The sequence below is a fragment of the Aedes albopictus genome, chromosome 3 (assembly GCF_035046485.1).
Source record: "Aedes albopictus strain Foshan chromosome 3, AalbF5, whole genome shotgun sequence".
Taxonomy (NCBI): domain Eukaryota; kingdom Metazoa; phylum Arthropoda; class Insecta; order Diptera; family Culicidae; genus Aedes; species Aedes albopictus.
In genome coordinates, this window is record NC_085138.1 from 102994151 (window position 1) to 103016019 (window position 21869).

A 21869-nucleotide genomic window follows, 5' to 3' on the forward strand; every position below is an offset into this window, starting at 1 on the left:
CAAAATCGCATAAGCGTACCACAATGGGCATAAGCGCCCTGAAAAGGGCACTGTGATAACGCATAAAGCGTAAAGAGAATCTACAGCTCTTTCCCACAGCGGGTCAAGAACAATTGAACATCCTGAAGATTCAGTTTTCTGTAGTCAGTGACACTAGGCGCGCAAACTGTCTACACAGAAAAGTTCCTACCTATCACTGCGTTCTATTCTACAGGGCGCCCAAATGTATATCTTCCCGTTATAGTTCATGACGTCATACAATATTCCTTTTTCTTTCGTAACTCATTCATTTCGCGTAAACAAGCTGAGTCGGCTTTGACTAGCATGTTGCTACTCTGCTTGGGCAGATTCATTGGATATTTCGACACCCCTGGAGATGACTTAGTACAATACAATTTTGTTTGATGACATGACTCCAAACTAGTAATCCTACATTATAGAGATCTGCGGAGGCGGCCATTGTGAGCCAATCGCGCAGAGAGAACTGTCAAGGTGTGAGCCAAATGAACATGCTTATCGTTCGTAGGAAGGCGTCGTTTGAACGGTATTGCAATCGGAACTAAATAAATTAAAATTATTTATTTTTAATATCGAGAAATTGGCGGCATATGTATGTTTAGTAAAAAGATAAAAATTTATTAATTCTGCTTTCAAAACCTCATGCTTATGACGACACTTTTGTTGCTGTACTTGTCGAAAAAACTTCCATTGCTGCTTCTTGCTTCACTTCTGCCGATATGATTAGCGTAATACTTTTGCAATAAATTTCAGATTTTTTCGATTGCTCCGCTATTTCAACAAAATTTTGAAAAAAAATCTACCTTAATTAGAAATTGTAAACAAAACAACTTGAACCACAACGAAGTCACGCACAAAGTTTGAACATCTAGCTTTGTAGCAAGTGTTGGCAGCTGTTGTAAACAAAACATACAGCGTTGCCGAATCGACGTATGTAACTTCCGCTCATCTCTATGTAGAGGATTTCTAGTTTTAGCCAACTCTTCTATACCGGAATAGCTGGCTCAGGGAAAATGAAGTCATGTGATGCTCCAGTGCGAGCTATCTTATCAGCCATTTCATTTCCGGCGATGGAAGAATGGCCAGGTACCCATACAAGGTGAACAGCGTTTGCTAGATTCTGCTCCTCGATTTGAGTTCGACAAGCGATAACTATCTTCGACCCGGAGTTGGCCGAAGCAAGTGCTCTAATGGCAGCCTGGCTATCTGAACAGAAGTATATTGCTTTGCCCATTACGTGCTGCTGAAGTGCTGATTGCACTCCGCACATAAGAGTAAAGATTTCGGCCTGAAAAACGGTGCAGTGTCTACCAAGTGAGTAAGACTGATACAGCCTTAGCTCAAGAGAAAACACCAGCACCTGCTCGATCTTCGAGAAGGGAGCCATCAGTGTAACAAACGATGCCGTCTGAAATACTTTTCTCCAAATAACCAGATATCCACTCTTCCCGGAAAGGGAATTTCGTGGAAAATGTCCTATATGGAATGTAAGATCACTTGGAGCAAGGACAACTTTGTTCCAATTCATTAAAAGTGGAAACAATGAGGTGTGTGTTGAACTGCGATTCACAGGAGTTTCCTCTAGTAAACCGAGTACCCATAGGCGGTAAGTGCAAGAAAGTGCTTCTTGTTTGAGATGAATGTGTAGTGGGGCAACGTCAAAGAGAACTCCGAGCGCTGCCGTAGCAGTTGAAGAGAATGCTCCAGACATCGCCATCAAGCACATCCTTTGGAGATGGCCTAACTTTGATTCTACCGTTCTCACTTCGCCCTTTTGCCACCACACAAGACATCCATAGGTCAATATTGGACGAACAACAGTTGTGTAAATCCATCTGACATACTTGGGTTTTAGACCCCAAGTTGTACCAAAGGTTCGCCGGCATTGCCCGAACAAGCTTTCTTGATTCTGAACTCTATATGAGGTGTCCAGAAAAGCTTGGAATTAAGAATGACTCTAGCGTACTTTACGTGTTCAGTCACATTGATTTCAGAATCAAAGAGGCGTAAAGGTCGAACACCATTACGGTTTCGCTTTTCCGTGAAAAGAACAATAGATGTTTTACTCGGATTTACCGAAAGGCCATATTGACGACACCAACCCTCAACTACCTGAAGAGCGTTTTGCATCAGGTCGAAAAGGGTGCTGATGCACATACCGACTAACAATGTTAGGTAGTCGTCGGCAAACCATAAGTAGGAAAACCTAGTAATCCTACATTATAGAGATCTGCGGAGGCGGCCATTGTGAGCCAATCGTGCAAAAAGAACTGTCAAAGTGTGAGCCAAATGAACAGGCTGATCTTTCGTAAGAAGGCGTCGATTGAACGGTATTGCAATCCGAACTAAATAAATTAAAATTATTTATTTTTAATATCGAGAAATTGACGGTATATGTAAGTTTAGTAAAAAGATAGAATTTAATTAATTCTTGCTCAAGCTTATGACTAAACTTTTGTTGCTGCACTTCTCGAAAAAACTTCCATTGCTGCTTCTTGCTTCAGTTCTGCCGATATGTTTAGCTTAATACTTTGCAATAAATTTCAGATTTCATCGATTGCTCCGCCATTTTTTTTTTCAAAATTTTGAAAAAAAAATCTACCATAATTAGAAAATGTAAACAAAACAACTTGAACTACAACGAAGTCATGCACAAAGTTTGAACATCTAGCTTTGCAGCAAGTGTTGGCAGCTGATGTAAACAAAACGAACAGCGTTGCCGAATCGACATATGTAACTTCCGCTTATCTCTATGTAGAGGATTTCTAGGAAAACCGATATTATTGAGTTGTCTCAATAGCGTATCTGCTACGAGATTCCACAAAAGTGGTGATAAGACTCCCCCTTGGAGGCATCCACAAACACTCAATTTCCTAATCCCTGCTAGACGCAATGTCGAGAAGAGATATCGGTTTTTGAGCATTTGATGAATCCAATTGGAAATCATTGGAGATATACCATGACCCCGTGTGGCTTCCAATATGGCATCGAAGAAGGCACGTTGTTAATGGCACCCTCGAAATCTAAGAAAACACCCAAGCAGGATTGCTTTTGAGCGAATGCCTTCTCGATATCGTAAACAACCTTGTGTAAAAGAGTCACAGTGGATTTACTAGATTGGTAAGCTTGTTGGTTCACATGAAGAGGCACATTGGCCAGATGAACATCACGGAAGTGATGATCGACAATGCGTTCTAAGTATTTCAGAAGAAAAGAGGTCAAACTGATAGGTGTGAAGTTCTTTGCTTCTTCATACGACGCACGACCCACTTTCGGAATGAACTTCACAGTAATATCCCGCCAAGATTTGGGAATATACCCTGTAGCAAAACTGCAAACAAGTAGTTGTTTCAAAACATGTTTGAAATGATCAAATCCCTTCTGAAGCAAAATAGGATAAATCCCATCTGCCCCAGGAGATTTGAAAGGAGCAAAGCTATTAAGTGCCCATTCAATCGATTCTAAAGTTATGATACTCCGAGCCGAAGCTAAAGAATCAAAACTACAAGAAAAGACATCCGGTTCATCCGAAGATGTAATATCCACACATCCGGGGAAGTGTGTAGTGAATAAACATTCCAAAACTTCCTCATCAGAGGAAGTGAAATCACCATTTGGCAGACGAACTTCGTTCACTCGTAAATCCTTAGATTTCGAAAGGATTTTCTACAACCGACTGACTTCACTCAAGCTAATAACATGTGTACAACGGTTTTTCCGGCCGGATCGTTCAGCAGGCCGAAGAGCATTCTAGTAGACCTTGCGAGCCCACCTGAAAGCCTCCGATCCAGCCGAACGTCGTCTGTATCAACTCTTTCTACGTTGCTTCCTGAGCTTAGCCAGATCAAAGTTTCACCAAGCGGTTGTGGTCTTCACAGACCGCAGAGGGCAAGCTTCTTCAAAAGCTTCCATGATGAGGGCCGTTGTAGTACATAGTATTAACGGTATAATCTAAATCACTTGAAGTGCCAATGGATGATAAGTATCCATGAAATTTGGCCACTACCAAATCAGTGAAGAGATCTCAGTTAGTTGGTAGAGCGGGGATTCCTGAAACGCAAAGTTTGCGAAGTAACATTCAGGTGTTCGAAAAAGATGTACCGATGATCAGATAAAGATTGTTCATCTGACATATGCCAATTGGTCAACTCGTGGTTAATTCTGGCTACAGCAAAGCGTTATGTCTAACACTTCCTCTCTAGCAGATGCCATGAAGGTGGGGCGATAGTCTATGTTAAGTAATCCACGATCTGTACTACTTAAGTATTCCATAAAACTAGTGCCTCTCAAGTTAATGACTGTGCTGCCCCATATGCTATTGCGAGCATTAACACTGCCAACAATAAGCGGAAAGCTTTTTAAGGTTCAGTACGTGATGCCTTGTTGGAAAGCACACGAAGGGGATGGTTCATCATGCGGTAAATGAACAGAACAATAGACGTACGTTCCTGTTGAGCTTTCCAACATATACATCAAGTAAAATAACACATACATCTATGGTAGTTAGCTCAGAGAGGAGTGTAGCAACGATGGCGTTGTTGACAAGCACACATGCTCGAGGCAGGACACGCGAGTTTGTCATTTCATTGAGTTGCCATTGATCTAAGTTATCCTAACCGTGGCTACTACCTAATTTAGGCAAGATTAAACTCCTTACAATCACAGCACAAATAAGAAAAGCAACAATTAAACCAGATCGGTATCGATGGGAAAACGCCAAAGGCGAGTATACACAGAATACACTGCGTAAATCGCATAATGTGCAGTGATGTTCAATATATTTGCAGTTGCGCAACTCTCGTGCCAAGCCTAACATAAAATAAAAATATATCTTCAATAACCTCGATTTCATCAGCTTGATTCACTCAATATACATTCGCACCGCATTGCTATACATATGAGTGAGCATCATAAATCACTGGTTGAAAGCCGGGTTCCCACTTAATATCAAGCCAGTAAACCACTATATAGTCAAAACAGAAACAAACCGAATGTGAACGGCGGATGTTCTTTCAACCGGCAGGCACACTATACCAATACTGGCTGAATTTATTGCATCTCCTTGACGCTGACTGCGCGCCCGGGGGTTCATGAATATGCTAATAGATTATTGAACGACGTAATCTATCCACCCAAGTGCAAAAAGGCACACCGAGGGCACTAATGGCGCCCGGGCGGTCGATCGGTCGGTCACATGTGTGTGCTAACAAACTTAAGTAAACTGCATATTTTAGCATTAACTATACAATACCGCCCTGATGATGATGATGGTCTGTAACGTAACGCAACCACTTGTGGTGGGCCAGGCAGAAACCACGCAGGGCTGAATCAGCAAACATACAAACAATCTGGTTCACTGGAGGCAAAAGCCGCCGATAAAACTACTGTAAATTAACGCTTGCCAAATTACTATGCAAGCAAGCAAGCCAACATCAGCTTTTCTAACGACGAGCCTCGGTTCAGTTTCAGTATACGAACGCAAATTACAATAATAAAAATTCACATTATCAAAATTCATCGCCTGCTACCATGCCCACGAGCGAGCGAAAGAGAGGGAGAATCATGCGAACTCAAAACAGCCTAGAGGGCACTGCATGGAATCCTCTCCATCTCTTTCACTCTTACAGAAATCTTGTAAACAACAAGGCCAAGAAACGTCAAAATCCCATACAAATTCAAAACAGTGAGGTGCCCTAGAGCGCGAAAAGCTAGTTAATTTCCCGCTCACGACCGGCTCGGCTCTAATGGCATTTAGTCACGGCAGTAGGCGTCGCCCTTTTGCCCGCGTTGCATTCGTTGATGGAAGCGATGCTGGTGGGCTCCGCCCATTGCAGCAGGCGCTGGACCAATCGGAGAGCGACTTCTGCCGACAACCAATCGGCGTCCGGCGTTCGGTTGCAACTTGTACGACTTCGTGCGGTGAGCTTTCATCGGCCGGCAGTTCGGCTCGGTTCGCTCCACCTCGCGCACACACGCCATCAGCAGTCAGTGGGTACTTCGGGTTCATCGAGCACGTTGTTTTGTTTACGGTTTCGTGCGGTTGTGTGAGTGGGATCGTGGTTGTGGTACCACTACTGTCACAGTTTCTACTTGTGCGTGTGCATTTGTGTCGCTGTCGGAGCCGGGACGGGACGGAACGGCGGATTGTTTTGAAATAAATTCAGATAATTTATGGCCCTCGTTCTTTTTTCATTAATGGATTCCCGCGTCGTGCCTGTTTCTCTTGTGTTGTTTCTCGTTTGTCGCCGTACGTAGTGCAAAGTTTTTGACCAAATGGGACTCCTGCGACTGGTGTGGCCTGTTGGAGGTGCCCCTTTCCGCGGTGCAGCGTTGTGTACACTCATTGACTCGCTGTCCTCGTAGCGTAGCGAACGTATGTAACTAGGTAAGGTTTACTTATTTGGGTTCACAAGTACAGAGTGCGTTATAAAATGTGAGAAATGTGTTAAAGCCGAATTTCTTAAAATCTTACGCAGAGATCTCTACATCTCCATATTGTAGGTATCACGGGAATTTTGGTGTTGTTAGTTGGAAGGTAATGGCCACAAGATGCACTCGGCGATTTGGCCGGTCGAATTCATAACAACACGGAACAAAGTAAACACATGGTTTGCAAACGCAATCGCTCGCGTGCACAGCATGCCACGATTCTCCGGTACATACTGCAAAAAGAACTTGTGATAAATAATGAATGCTATGACACCGACTTACATCACAGCAGGTAGTGAGCTCATTCCAATTTAATTTTAAATCCGATTATCCTTCGTGATCGCAGAACACAGAACAGAAAAGCTTTTGATCAGTTCTGTCGGTTTGCTTCTTTATTCAGTCGCTGATATTCCACCTCGACGAAGCCAGCATGGGAAAAATTCATGTTCATTTCAACACACCGTGTACTACATCGTCGTCGTGATATGTGCCGGCAATTTTCCTTCCCGATGGCGTTCAGTTCATCCTTTCAATGGCGTTCACCCTGCTCTCACGCTGAGATTCGCTGTCGTGAGATGCACATAGCTACCTAATATGTACTATGCTTTTCATGGTCGTCACCATCGTCGTCGTCGTCATCATCTTGCAGCATTGTACATATATATGGGGTTGTCCATAAACCACGTGGTCATGAGGGGGGGGGGGGGGGGGGGGTTCGGCCCATGACCATTTTGTAAGGACGAAAAAAAAAATTTGTATGGACTAATGACCACGCGGGGGGGGGGGGCGGGTTGAGAAGTCCCAAAAAAATGACCACGTGGTTTATGGACAGCCCCTATGCTATGCCTTTCTGATTTCTTTTATTTCCTCTCGAAAGGGAGAGTTCTATGCGCCGCCCGGTAGAGCATGTCCTCCCGCGATGATGCCATGATTGTTCACGACGATCCAATCCGCACTGAATGGTTCTTTTGGGAGTTGTCTTGATGTATGAATGTGCCATTCTCCTTTTGGAAATAAATTTTGAAATTCTATCATTCTTCTCTCGACCCATTCGTTACAGCCCCGGTCCCGATGGAATCGATGCTACCGATGCCGCCGATGCCTCCGGTTGGATTCCAGCTGGTTAGGGATCCCAGCACCGGGCAAATCCTGTTTCTTCCAACGACGACCACGATAGGTAAGTTTGGCGAGGTTTTACAGAGTTTTGCGTAGTAACTACAGAATCCAAAGACTCATTTAGTTCAGATTGTAGAGTACGTAGCTTTAGATGATTTAGTTAACCCCTGAAAGTAGACACTGGAAAAATATAACGAGAAGACTATCAAAATACTGTACAAGAGCAGTACAATAGCACTAGTGTTCTAGTTACATTTCTTTCAGTACTAGTTGATACGTTTTTACATAAACGTCAGTAGATTCCTTTCGTTAAGTCAACTTTTGCTTATCAGAACATTCGACTTCAGTTTATACAACCTTAGGTGTTTGGGTTCAAGTTTAGTTAGTTTCAAAAGATTCGATAGATTACAATTAGTTGCCTGCTTGTATTGCTTCACTTTTAACCAAGAATTTTCTTTTTCTCTTTTCTTTCATCCTTGTTTCTTGCATTGATTCTTTCTTATCTCATGCGGCTTAATTTGATTTAATCGTACGCCACTTAAAACAAAAAAAAATCATCCCCACATACACATCACCAAAATCCCCGTATGCTTCTCAATACCTTAACCTATCGGTTCGCCACCGGATAGATAAAGTCTACATTTCTTGTATAGACCCATTCCCGCAAACGGTGGTATGGCCGTCGTATCCCCAGTCAACGGCTGCCATCCAGCCTCCGCATCTGCTGTTGCCACAAATTCCGCAACAGCAACTGCAACCTCCACCGCTGGCACCACTGCAGATGCTCAGCTCCGATTATCTGGCAACCGCCAGTAGTACAACCTTACACCAGGTTAGTCCCTATCTCAACAGCCACCCTTCTCGCGATACTCATTCCATCAATCCCTCTTATCTCCAGCAACAGCATACCCAAACGCATCACAGTACAAGATACGTTGCCCTAACCTCGGACGGCAACAAACGAACTAGTAGCAACAAATCGACGGCCAGCAACATGTCCATGCCATGTCAGCCGACCATCCCAATGCCGATACCATCGCACACCTTTATCAAAATTGAAGACTGTAGTGGCTCGGCCGCATCTAGTTGTAACAATTCCACCCAAATCTTCCATGAGCAGGAGAAAACCATCCAAACTGCAACGATCGCAACTTCTCCCGACATTGCCCCTCAGTTATTGTTCCAGCAGGGCAATCTCATCCAGATTACTCCCTCCGCCAAGACTACGACAACCTTACTGGAGCCTCCTGCGATCATGCCTGCGATAGAAACAGCCGTCCCCAACCCAATGACTCCTCCTCCTTCCACAGTGTCCGCTTCGATAGCTCCGAGTCCTCATCAACCAGAACTTCCGGCTGCCACCTGTCTAACTCCTCCGCCAGATCAATCCATTTGCCAACCCGAAGACGCCGAAGTAGCGTCCTTGAACTGTGCAGCTCCGGAAGTTCAAGATGCAAACATCCAAACGGACACTCCCATCATGAGCGAGGACGACAATACTGTTGAAACTGACGAAGTTCCGCATCAACAGGACGCCTCTACGCTTACTCTGCCGACGAACCCGTCGGACGAGGCTCCTTTCCCCGAAACATTCGTCCCTCAACCTACCGTCGTACCAACCGAAATGCTGTGCCATAGCATCATCAATAACAGCGGAGACTCCGCCATCGAACCGGACATGTCCACACACTCTTCGTCCGGCACTAGCCTAAACCTTAGCAATACCAGTAGTACAAACTGTGATCAAACGGAAATGGAGCCAGCAGATAGCGTCAACACTTCTGCCGTCTCCACCGTACTCCCCGAGACTCAACCACTCACCGTTAATGCCAACTGCGGTCTACGGATACCGAAGCTCGAAATGCTCTCCCCTGTGGAACCTCCCATGCCCCCAGAACCGGAAGAATACCATCCCGATCCCAACGGCCCCAGTCAACAAGAGCATCCCGTTGACCTTAGCGGACTCGAACTACTCTCGCGAAGCATAGAAGTCTTCCAGAAGAAAGCGTCCATGATCAAGAAAGAACCCATCTCCCCGCAGCTTCCACCGGAACCTCCACAGCTCCTCCCCCTAGCTCCCCCCTTAATCCCGACCCTTCCGGAACCCGAGCCACAACCTCTGGTCCCACAACTGCCAGAACCTCCACACCCCGTCGTCATCCCCGCACCAGTGACAGATGCCTTCATCCGAAACGACGAACCCATGGTTGGCTTGAACCTGCTGTGCGCCCTAGCCGAGCAGCGCTTCCAGGAGGAAGGCATGTTCAAAAAAGACTCCCCTGCCGCCACCACCACCACCAACTTCTCCCCGTCCATGTCCCCGGCAAATGAAAAACGTGACCAATCGGCCGAGTCCTCGTCTCCATCGCAGGCCCCGCTGGCGGCGGCCAGTCCGGAGATCCCGTCGCGAAAGCGGAAGCACAAACATTCCAAAGACTCGCGTAAATCCAGCAAAAAGTCCAAGCACGACAAGGAACAGCGGCGAGATCGCAAACGGAAGCACAGCTCCGATGCGGCGAACGAAGACGACGAAATCGATGGGGAACTGAAGCAGAGCTTCTCGCGGATCAAGGCCAAGCTGGAGAAGTGTAGCTGCAAGGATGCGGATGAAAAGGATCATCGGTGTAGCGGAAAGACTACGTGGCCTTCGTCGGCGACCGAACTGTTTAGCGTGATCGAGAGCGACATGAAGGAGAGGCTAGTGAACATTACGAGGCAATGCGAGGAGAAGAAACGGGAGCTAGAGCAAATGAATTCGACGTCAGTTGCCAAGGTGAAACCACTGACAGCGATGGTTCGGATACCGGACATAGGAAAGTCGTACTTTGGAGGGTTCAACCCCAGCACCAGTGGACTGATGAACGGAAGTTCTGGCAGTGGAACTGCAAGCAATGGCGTACCAGCGCCTACACTGTTGGCGCCAAAGCTAAGTACAATTCCGGCCCTTTCGCCGAATTTCTCATCCTCATCCAACTCGACAACCTTCGTCGAGTTGCCGAAGCTCAGTTCGGACACCGATTCTAGCAAATTGGAAGATGTGGATTCGTGTTCCATCGAGAGGCTATCATTCTCAAAGCGGAAGGGAGGAATCCCGAAGAAGCATGACGACATCGCCCTGACGGAGACGATCGTCGCAAAGAAACCCAAGAGTTTAGTTGGCTACATCCTAGCGTCGAAGAACCGCACAGGAGACAGTAATGTCAAGGAGTCTGGTCATCACAAATCGTCTCATCATCACCATCACCACCACCATCACCGGCAAAGTTCGACAGCTGGAACCGCTACAAGCAGTAAGGGACAACAACCGAGCGAAGTCAAGCAGAAGAAGTCCCCCATCCATTCGTCCAAGTTCGAGAGTACGACAAGCGACGATACGAGCAACTTATCCGACAGCTCAACCAAAGCACAGGTAAAGATCAAGTCGCCTGCCTTCAGCTTTGAAGATGAAAACAGCAAGCCATCCGATGCGGCCTTCTCGATCTTCGGCGGTAAACCATCGATTTTCGACAAGGTCAAGACATCGCCGATGAACGCACTGAAGCTGTCTCCGGTGCAAGCGGTAGTCACCCCGCTGAAGCACCACCACTCCAAGCACAAGAAATCGCGCAGCAAGGAGCGCAAACGGCGAAGCTCCGAGAAGAAGCGGATCGACCAGAAGTGTCTGCTTACGAGCGACTGCCTGAACCAGAACAAGACCCGGGTGTTGACCGCCATGGGAGGCCTGTTCTACGCTGGATGCTTGAGCGCAGTTCAGCCACCGGATATCTACGCCGTAACGCTTGATGGCGAACGTGGCAATAGGCCGCACATCATGTCCCGGGAGGAAGTGCTTCGTGACGCGGTAAGTAATTGACGGCTGCTCTGTAATAGAATGCCATGATTTCAACTATTGTTTTTTTTTTCAGATTCTGGAGGTAGCGCCCAAATCGGTGGATGAGATCATTCCAGGAACCCGGCTATGTGCGTACTGGAGTCAGCAGTATCGGTGTCTGTACCCGGGAGTGGCCGCTGAGCCAACGTCCCCTGACCCAGAGAAGCGTTACGTCAACGTGGAGTTCGACGACGGAGACAGTGGAAGGATCGCTCTGGAGGACATTCGATTCCTGCTCAGTGATTACCCGATAGTCGGTAAGTTCGATCAGTACAGGTTGCTACACTTGAATAGACCAGAGCTAACAGCTAATTTAGTTTCTAAGTTAATCTTAAGTTGATCTAGCGACCTCCCTTCGGTTGATTTGTGGAACTTGTTTTTCTTTCTTTTTTTCTCGCTCCACATTTAACACACACCACTCATCACACCGACGCTAAACCAGAATACGATCCAAATCCTCTTCTATCGCTAGGCAAGAGAAAGCGCCAGCCAAGTGTTTCGGAAGTGGGTACCGCGGGTACGACCACGGCCGGAACGACGGCTAGTGCTCCATTGGCAGCCACCGCCACCACCAGTAGTACAACGACGATAACCACGACCAACTGCTTCGCGGTGGTCAGTGATCGAACGGACAAGCGAGTTCACGATGACGCTTACCGAGAAGAACGCCGAAGGTTGAAGAAGATCCGTAAGGACAAGCTTCGCCGGCTAGCGGCGAACAATGCCGAGCTAGCGTCGGCACACAAGCACAAGAAGAAATCTAAGTGCTACGACGAATACTGCAAACATCGGAAGCACAAGAAGCGGAGAAAGCACAAGAAGCATCACCGGGAGCACGATGTTCCGTCTTCGCCGGATCAGGCTGCGGCCGGTTCAATGGACGATGACATATCGCACGAGGACAGCGCATCGCAAACGGCAGGACCGTTCAGTCCGGCATCGGTAGCGGACGTGCCCGTATCGGAGGACAAGGCCGAAGAAAAGGAGCTGTTTAACCCCAGCTTGAAGGAGGATACGATGACCGAAAACGAGGAAGCGAGCTCGTCGATTACGGAAAGCTCCGGATCGTACTATGTAAGTGTTGTTTTGGGAGACAAATGTGGGATTGATAAATAAAACTGTGGTTTTCTTTCTCGACAGCAACCGAAGAAGTCGGCGGCATCGGAAAAGTCCGACAAGCGGCAGTCGACGGAGAACAATAGCAAAATTGCGGCGTTCTTGCCAGCGCGGCAACTGTGGGCTTGGTGCGGCAAAGGCTACCGGCGATCGACCGGCCGCGTCAAGAAGCAGTTCTACAAGTCGATCCAGCGCGGCAAGGAAACGATTTCGGTAAGTGTAGGGTCAAACCGCTTTTACGTTTGTTTTATTTTCGCCAGTTCTGTATACTACGTCCACTTTGTTTCCGCCACTGTTCAAACTAACCTCCATTTCCAGAATACTTGAAGATATTTCAATACAAACACATATAATTTTCAGTTAATAGAGATCGCTCTGAGGTTCTCACATTCCAAATGGTCGCCTTTAATGTAGCTAGGGCAAATGACTCTAAACTTTCTCTCTGGTAGTTGTTTTGTTTCCTAGATCCTGACAATAAGCCGGTGCAGACAAATGTCCAACTTTCCCGGGCCCATCTTGATGAGTTCAGCTGCAATACCATCTTGACCAACTGCCTTATTGTTCTTGAGCTGTTGCATCCATAACTGCACTCAGCGACAGCCACCAGGTCAATTTTTGATTAAATCTGGATGATTTTGGAAGCTTTGTCTGGAATAATCCGGGTGGTGTGAAAACCTTACGTATTCCGGCTAAACCTTATAAATTCCGAGCAAATCCTTACAAATCCCGAAAACAAATGTCTGGATCTACCGAACTTTAGTAAAAACTTTTGTAAGCCTGGATGAATCTGACAGAGTTATGCAGCTAGCGCGAATAGAGACACGTCTTATCTCGAAGGATTAACAACTGGGAATGGAAATTTTATTGATTCAACATAATAAGGTTACTATGAACACCTCACTACGCCTATGTTGCTATGATGGCACGTTATAGACCACGTTGCTTCTCACACTCCTCCTCAACATTGGCCAATCGTATTCCAATTGCTTTTCTAAGTTGCTTTTGTTTGACTTCTCCCATGATAGGCTTGGTTTTTTTTCTTCCTGTATTAACGAGATAGGCATAGGCTTGGTTAATAGATCTGCTTCCATCTTGTTCGTTGGGCAATATTGGATGGTAACAACTCCATTCTTCACAAGGTCCTTCACATAGCAGTACAGTATGCGGCAGGAAAAAATGCGAAAGTGTTTTTCAACTTCAAACCTCATTTTCGTCCATTTGACATTAACCAATCTATGTTTTAACGTTCCATGTTCTCTAATAGGCTAGTTTTCTGAAAAGTTAATTAAAAATTTTCCCATTTTGGTCACCAACCTTTACAGGGCGGCGCCTGAAGATGAAGACAGTCAGAATTTTCAAACCGCAGAAAATCGCACAGGTCGCTAAATTTCGTATCTGATAAAACAAAATTTTTGATTTTCTCTACAATATCATCAAATATATGTACTTATTTCATCTGGTATGTGAAACTACATGGCTCTGGATCAGTGTGGTCTGGTTGTTCATCGAATTTGAGCTAATTTTATTACTGTTGTAGTCATTTTGTTTAATGACCATTGGGCGCGCAGTTTATTGATATCCGCTTATTAGGCCTACATTATCACATGTTAAACATCAAATATGTTCATTTTTATTTTTCAGTGCCAGATTATAGACATTGACTGATACACTGTCATGAAAAAATAGTCATATATATCCCATATTTAGCGTGTAATAGTGCCTTGAACTTTTCGCATTTTTTCCTGCCGCACCCTGTACATACTTCGTGTCTATATGTTTGGATCTCCGTGTAGTTCTATCTGCACAGTGAGAGCTATGCAACTCTGGTTATCTTCGTTAACGCATACAAGTAGATTCAACGGTTCGTTCAGGTCATTCATCAGCTTGCGCATCCATTAAAGTTCTTGAAGACATTCTGCAAGTGCGATGTATTCTGCCTCGGTACTTGATAACGACACACCAGTTTGCTTGCTGCATCTAAAGTTGACCAGACCACCACAAAACTTGAAAATGTAACCGGTATTCGATTTCCGGTCGCCGATTTCGTTGCTTCATGTAGATCTCCTCCTGTAGCTCTCCGTATAGGTACGCTGTTTTGATGCCCACATGGCGCACCAGCATGCGGTCCTTGCTTGCAAGTATTAAAACAGTTCGAAAAGTTGCTTGCTTCACGACCAGAGCAAATACTAGGTCATAATCCGTCCTGAACTTTTGAGAAAATCCTTGGGCCACTAGTCTGGCTTTGTATCTTGCCACTTGACCGGTCTCGTCCTACTTCCGCTTGTAGACCCATTTGCATCCTATTGCCTTCCGACCGGGAGGTAGTTCGGTGATCTCCCAGGTCCCGTTCTCACGGTGAGACGCCATCTCTTCGTGCATCGCATTTCTCCATTGTTCGTGTTCTGTACCGGATACAGCTTCTACGAATGATTTCGGTTCCGCTTGATGAACGGCCAGTCTGATAGTTTCCGTGAACCTCTCCGGACGCACTCCAATGTTTTACCAAGGTGATCGACGGACTGCCGCTTTTCCGTTAGATTCATCGCAAATTTGATGCTTAACTTCTGGCACATCTTGATGCACAGCCTCTCCAGCTTCACAGTCTTCTTCGGTTGTGTAAAATTGCAAGGAATCATCAAGTTCACCACGATGACCAACGTCCTCTTGTTCAGCAGAAACCGCATCCGTCAATTGTACAGGAACTTCGTCAACGCCATCGTCCATCAGGGGCCCTTCCGTGGATTCATCCGGAATCTCCTTCACTTGCTCATCAATCTCCAGAAATCTGACATCTCGGCTAACGTTAATTTCTCCGGTTTTGGTGTTCAAGAATCTGTATGTCTTGCTTTCCGCCGCGTATCCAACAAATGTAAGCTTGACCGCCTTCGATTCAAACTTCTTCCGCTTCTGTTGGGGCTTCCAAACATACGCGCCACATCCGAACACGTTCAAACGGCTTAAATTCGGTTTCCTGCCGAACCATGCTTCGAGCGGTGTAACGTCAGTCGCCTTCGTTGGTAGCCGGTTCTGCAAATATGCCGCCATATTGACAGCCTCCGCTCAAAACTTCCCTGGTAGTCCAGCGTCCAACAACATGTCAACAAAGTCCCATCTCATTCAGGCTTCTGTTCTATCTTTCGGCCACGCCGTTCTGCTGTGGCGCGTAGCCTGCCGTATACTCCGCCTTGATGCCTTCTTCAGCGTAGAATTTCCGGATTCTCTGACTCGTATACTCACCTCCTCTGTCCAATCGGATGATTTTCGGCTTCTTTCCAAGTTAGGTTTCTGTAAAATGTACATACTCACGAATTCTGTCTTCAACTTCCGATTTCTCCTTCAAAAAGTACACCATCGTATAGCGGCTGTGATTGTCTATCATGGTCAGGTAATATCTGCATCCGCCTGGAGTTTTCGTCATCGGGCCGCTTACATCACTATGAACGATGTCCAGGATCTCCTTTGAAGTCTTCGCAGCAACCAATGGAAACGCCGGTTGTGACATCTTTTTTTCAATAAAACATTCACACGTCATCTGTATTCCGCAATTCTTCACTTGCATCCCGGACACCAAGTGCTCCCGTTCGATCTCACCTAGAACATCTGGATCTCTGTGGCCGAGTCTGCGATGCCACAAGTGCTGGCAATCCTTGTTATGTTGACGATTGTTCACCATCAAGGAACGAGAGTCCTCCACTGTGTTCAGCCGGTACAGTCCACTAACTCAATCTGCCGTTGCGATTTCAGTTCCATTAAAAAACATACTGCATCTGTGGTCATCAAATATTGTACGGACACCTTTCTTTGTAAGCTTCGTCACTGATATCAGGTTTCCTTCCAGCTCGGGGGCATAGATTACTTCCGTTAACGTGATCTTGACTTCTTCGCCGTTGTTGTCGACACATCGAATCACGTAGTCCAGAACACCGCCGGTACGAATCGCTTTTCCATCTGCAGCAGAAATAACCGGTCGCACAGTACTGTCCAAACGCAGGAATGATAATTGATCGTTGGCGATGTGGGATGTCGCGCCGGAGTCCACAATCCAGGAATTAGATACATTACCGTGGCTTCGGACCATGAACGTAAACGCCTTGTTTTCTTCCTTTTCACGTACAGCCTTCGCTCTTTCCTTGTTTGGCTTCTTCTTGAACCTTTCATTGGAATTTTGCTCCGCCAAATATGCTCGACAATCCTTCTTCCGGTGACCTTACATTCTACAGAAGTAGCATTGTTTGTCCACTGTTTCCTTTGTCACCCTCCTACACCGCGAGAGGTTCTTCGTCCTTATCCAGATCGTTTATACTGTCATAGTCTTCTAGTTCGCTAACATCACTCACAGTTTCTTCGCCATTCTAGGCCATTTCGTCTTCCGCTGCTAGCTCCTTTAAAATTTCCGAAACGGCCATTCATCGCTTTTCGGCGAACTCTCAACTTTTAACCTTCCGTAACTCGCGCGGTTGGCTACCTGCGTCAGCACCACGCTTATGCTGAGTACAAAAAGCGAGATTTTTTCAACGTGTTGTACAAAATACAACAGCGCGATCGCTCGAGGGTTAATGACCCCAACTCCGTCATGTGGAACTATCCTTCGTCCATCACCGTCACCGTTCACGCCGAGCACTGTGCCTTCTCGACCACATCCGGCTATCTTCGCTACTTATCCGTCGGTGAGGAATACACTCGGGTCTGCTTTCTTCTTCAGCGTCGAGAAAGAGCTCTCGTCACACGTCATGACAACTGTCTATAAACCACGACACGCGCGAAGCACTTCCGGCCATAATACATACACCATTGCTGTTTTTCTCCGCTTGTTTATCACTTTGCTTCTCTTCAGGCTGCTTCCATTCTTCGTCACTTTTCTTTTACCGCATTACGTTGAAAGTGACTTGGCTTCCATAATGGAAACACTTCCGGTTCTGCTCCGAACCATTTGGATTTCCGCTATTCGCCGAGCTCTTCATTGCGTTCACATCACTTCGCGAACCACCTTTCTTCTCCCTTCTTTGCTCGAATTCTTCGAGAAACTTCGATTTCACCAATTCCATAGTTAAATCGGCATCCGGTCACACTACCACACTTTTTTGTTTACAAACGTATCATCACTTACCCAAGTCTCTCTCTGTATATCCTTCTCCCATCAGGTCGGTGACAGTGCCGTATTCCTGTCCACCGGTCGCCCCGACCGGCCCTACATCGGTCACATCGAGTCCATGTGGGAAACCTCCACCAACAACATGGTGGTCCGCGTCAAATGGTTCTACCATCCGGAAGAAACCGAAGGATGTCCCAATCTGAAATATCCGGTAAGTCAAACTAACTCACAATTCGAAGTCAGAAACTCACTTGGATACTAACCTCTAATGTATCTTCTTGTGTGTCCAGGGTGCCCTCTTCCAGTCGCCGCACGAGGATGAAAACGACGTCCAGACGATTTCGCACAAGTGCGAAGTGCTGGCCCTCAGGGAGTACACGGCCAAGTTCGGTGCGGATCCGAAGCAGTACAGTGCCATCTACGACAACAACGATACGTACTACCTTGCCGGGTACTACGACCCCACGGTGATGACCATCAAGATGCAGCCGGATATCGAAATCCTGCCGGGCGAGGAGAAGTGGGTCAAAACGGATAATTAGAAGTTATCGATGAGCGTTAGGAGCACGGTGTGCAATGTTAAAGGTACTCCCTCGTGAGACAGCAATACTACTTATGGGGATGGGAGGTTGTCGGCAGTGCCGATTACAAAGTTATTGAGTGTAAATATTTGCAAAAAGACTATACTGAACAGTTGTTGTAACTTATTTCAAAGACTTGGAATCGTTAGCATTAGACGTAGGCGCAGAATACGATCCGGTAAAGCCGGACAGCTAAATGTGAACTAGTGTCACTTTATGAAAGTGTTTTAGCATTAGAGTGTACAGCTTAAATCTTTGAGATTCTTCTTAGACTTGTAAATTGCTGTAAATAAGTTTGAACTACGATTAAATATTGATGTTAGTATACTCTTTAAAACAAAAACTGAAATACGATATCAGTAGCAGTAAGCAGAAAATATATTTTTCTACGTGGAGAGATTTTTATGCTTATCGTGGATATATATCTAGCGAGTCTGTGGAATTCAAAAGAGAGCTTTTCGGAACGAAATTTGAAATACCTCTGCTATACATTGCATCAGCGAACAAAAACAAACAAACATTTTGGAGTGATATTAGAACAACAAAATTTAAGCTAAAGGAAATATCTTAAACATGTCTAGAGAGTATTGTCCAAATCTGTAGACAACTAATATTTTCGGTTGTGTTTGAATGTACAGCAGGGGTGCCAACCAAATTCAAAATTCAACATTTTTGACAGATAGAATGGTTGCCATATATGCAACATCGAGTAATTCTCGTTTATATCAGATATCTTTTTATGCATTGTCTTTGAGCTCAAATTCGTTATGCTTCCAACCTGCCGGTTCCGTAATCGACAACATCTTAGCACCGCTAGCGAAAATCAACCAAATTTGGCGGTCTTTCGGACACGTTTTTGGTCTCATCCACCGAAATTCAGTTCAACTGGACTTGTCCGAGTCTTGCAGTGTCTTCTATCGAAACTCGATGGTCGCCATGTCCTATTTGTCGACTTCAATCCAATCCAACCTTACGGTCATCACAACGCGCTTTCAGTTCATTCAACCAACAGCTCATTCCGACTCGGTCATCGCGACGCTTTTTTTTACAAGCAGTTAAACACGTCTTGCCGTCACTTACTAGGTCGCATATATCGAAAGTCCACATCTGCAATGTTTGATGGTCGTTCCGACCCACTTTGATGTCATCAATCGAAATCCAGCTTACTTCGACGGTCATCACAACGCGTGTATCAACCAATTCCATTTGTATATCCCATCCATTCTGAAGCATTTGAATCCAAAGACAAAATGTAGACGGCAGTCTGATTTTAGCGAGAGCAACTCAATCACAAATAGAAGCCTACTTACTTAAATGAAGTCCTTTCAACTTGATCTCTTAAAGCAAACATTAATTGGTACAATGAAATCCGTTTTAAGCAAATACTCTAGTATTAATAATGACAATTGTTGACGAATCTACATCTACTTAAGCAGGATAGAGAAACAATCGGCACTACACTCAATAGCATGGGCTAATTTATTCAAAGTAGAAACTAAACCAAGCAAAAACGAACCATAGTGGAAGGCAATACAAAAAAAATGCTCTCAAATAGGAGCTTGTAACATTTTAGAAGTCTGCATATGCAAAACAATTATGAGTTGACGAAATGCGACAAACGAGAAACCCAGTGGCAAACAAGTAGATACAGTTCCCTTCGTTGTTTCTGTTAGATCGATGTAAATATATTAGATTACCGCAAAATTCGATGCAACTTATCAAGAGATCCACATTTATCCCTGAAAGTTTCAGTAAAACCCTGACGAGCTTCAAAATGCTACACTACAAGTTTAGCTCCACACACACACACACACATACCAACATAAGGAGAAATAAAAATGTTACGGTTGAGTTAAAACACATGTTCTAGCGCTAAGTTAAGTGAAACACACACACACACTAATTTATACAAATTGATGAATTTTCTTCGACGCTGCTGAAACGATTACTCTATTATTAACTATTATGTATTAGCATCCTAATTAAATGTGTAATATTATTAGCTGTGTAATAGGACCTATCCGCAAGCAAAAAATTGGAATATCGGAAATCAAAAAATTGAAATTTGTATGTGTGATGAGCGAGGGAAGGAGAGGGCGGAATGATAGAGTGAGAAAACGCGAGAATATAGCATTTACAAGCGATACGTGAGAAGGTATTGAATGACGGAGAAGTGGAACGAACGCTTAGTTTTAGGTGGTATGATTTATCCCGTGAATGTATGTGTAACGTAACAGTAATAAAAATCATTCTTGAAATTGGAATTGCATTGTGCTGATCTATTGTTATATTTTGTAGATATCACATAAACAGACCGGGGACAGCGTAGATTCCTAGCTCAATCTCATGAAGTCGGATTGTGGGGCACTTTTTTTTCTAGAGGATATATTTTCACTCATAGTTTACTTACTTGATACTTGGTGGGCGGTAAGTCTACGCCGAATGAAGCATTGGCCTTGACTTGTCTTCGTCCTGGGTCAATGGGTTCCAGTCGCCTTGAACATGTAAAGTCATTAGGTCCTTCACTGGTCCTTCACTGATAATGGTTCCTCCGCCATACGAGCTTCAGCTGGTTTCGCAGACCTAAAAAGGCTAGATTTGCAGCCACAATCCGTAGTCTCAACACGTGGGTAACATCAATATCGCACGTCACATAACATCAATTTTTTCACCACCTACACCCCAAACATTGTAGACAGCTAACCAGCAAAGTTTGCTGTTTTTTTTTTGGTTGTTTATTTATTTCATCAACAGGCTGGGTGTAGCCCCAATGATGGTTAAGTATGATAAAATAACATGGTCAAGAAACTAATAACAAAAAATAATACAGAGAAAACATTCAACGAAACAAAACTTGGTCAGGAGTTAAAACTAAAGTAAGTGCACTATCAGCGTCCGTCATTTCGCCCTGCGAAGAACGACGAAAACCTCCGGCGAAGAGTCTCACGTGAGAAGTGGAAATCAAACAACGAAACTACTCTATTGAATACCCGCTGCAAGCCGCTGATCGCATCGTGTATCCCCAGGGGACCCGCATGCGGCAAGGTAGGCCTACTGCTCATCTTTTGCGAGTGTGTTAGTGTGACTGGCAACGCGACCAGAAGCCTAGTCGAATCCTGCTTGGAAATCGGTTTGTTTTGTCGATGGGGGTGGCCCGCGAAATCGCATTGTGTTGTTTGGGAAGGCCTGCTCGATGCATGTTAGGTAGGCGTAGTTTGTTCGAGTTTGACGTGCCTGCACCCTCCCTGTGTATCCCATAGTTTGTTCGACGTAGAGACAGTATCAGCATGATACTATTTCGAAGCGATCTTGGCTGAACGTTGAAATCGATTTGCTCCAGAATCGCCCCACAATCGATTCGGCCCTGGAGCGTATCAACTACGGTCAGTGCTCTGGTTACATCTCGTAACGAGCGGAGTAGTTGTAGATCAATCAGCTGACATCGGTTCTCGTAGCTCGGCAGGCCAAACACCAACAACCGGTAGCCCTAATCTCAAACACGACTCCACCGATAATGCGACACAACAGCGAAGAACACCATCTTGTCTCTATGTCGAGTAGCCGGGGCACCGTTGGACCGGAAGCTATACCCCAACCGGAACCTTCGGACCGACTCCGGCTCTCGAAAAGTACGACAGATGAAGAA

General features: G+C 45.4%; 1 protein-coding gene across 8 annotated transcripts in view; it reads left to right on the top strand.

Moving 5' to 3' along the window:
* LOC109410886 (protein winged eye) overlaps nt 1–20487 on the top strand; it is a 281971-nt gene extending 261484 nt beyond the window's left edge. For 3 of the 8 annotated variants that reach the window (XM_062859803.1, XM_062859802.1, XM_062859806.1), the window contains 8 exons: nt 7508–7624; nt 8193–8395; nt 8462–11404; nt 11469–11691; nt 11877–12508; nt 12575–12763; nt 17692–17853; nt 17933–20487. In XM_062859803.1, coding sequence (XP_062715787.1) covers nt 7508–7624; nt 8193–8395; nt 8462–11404; nt 11469–11691; nt 11877–12508; nt 12575–12763; nt 17692–17853; nt 17933–18184 — 4721 coding nt within the window. In that variant the 3' untranslated portion in view covers nt 18185–20487. Of the gene's footprint in view, nt 1–5897; nt 6404–7507; nt 7625–8192; nt 8396–8461; nt 11405–11468; nt 11692–11876; nt 12509–12574; nt 12764–17691; nt 17854–17932 lie in introns of those variants that run through there. The other 5 variants (XM_062859804.1, XM_062859807.1, XM_062859808.1 and 2 more) reach the window with 4 other exon arrangements.
* The last annotated feature ends 1382 nt before the right edge of the window (nt 20488–21869 follow it).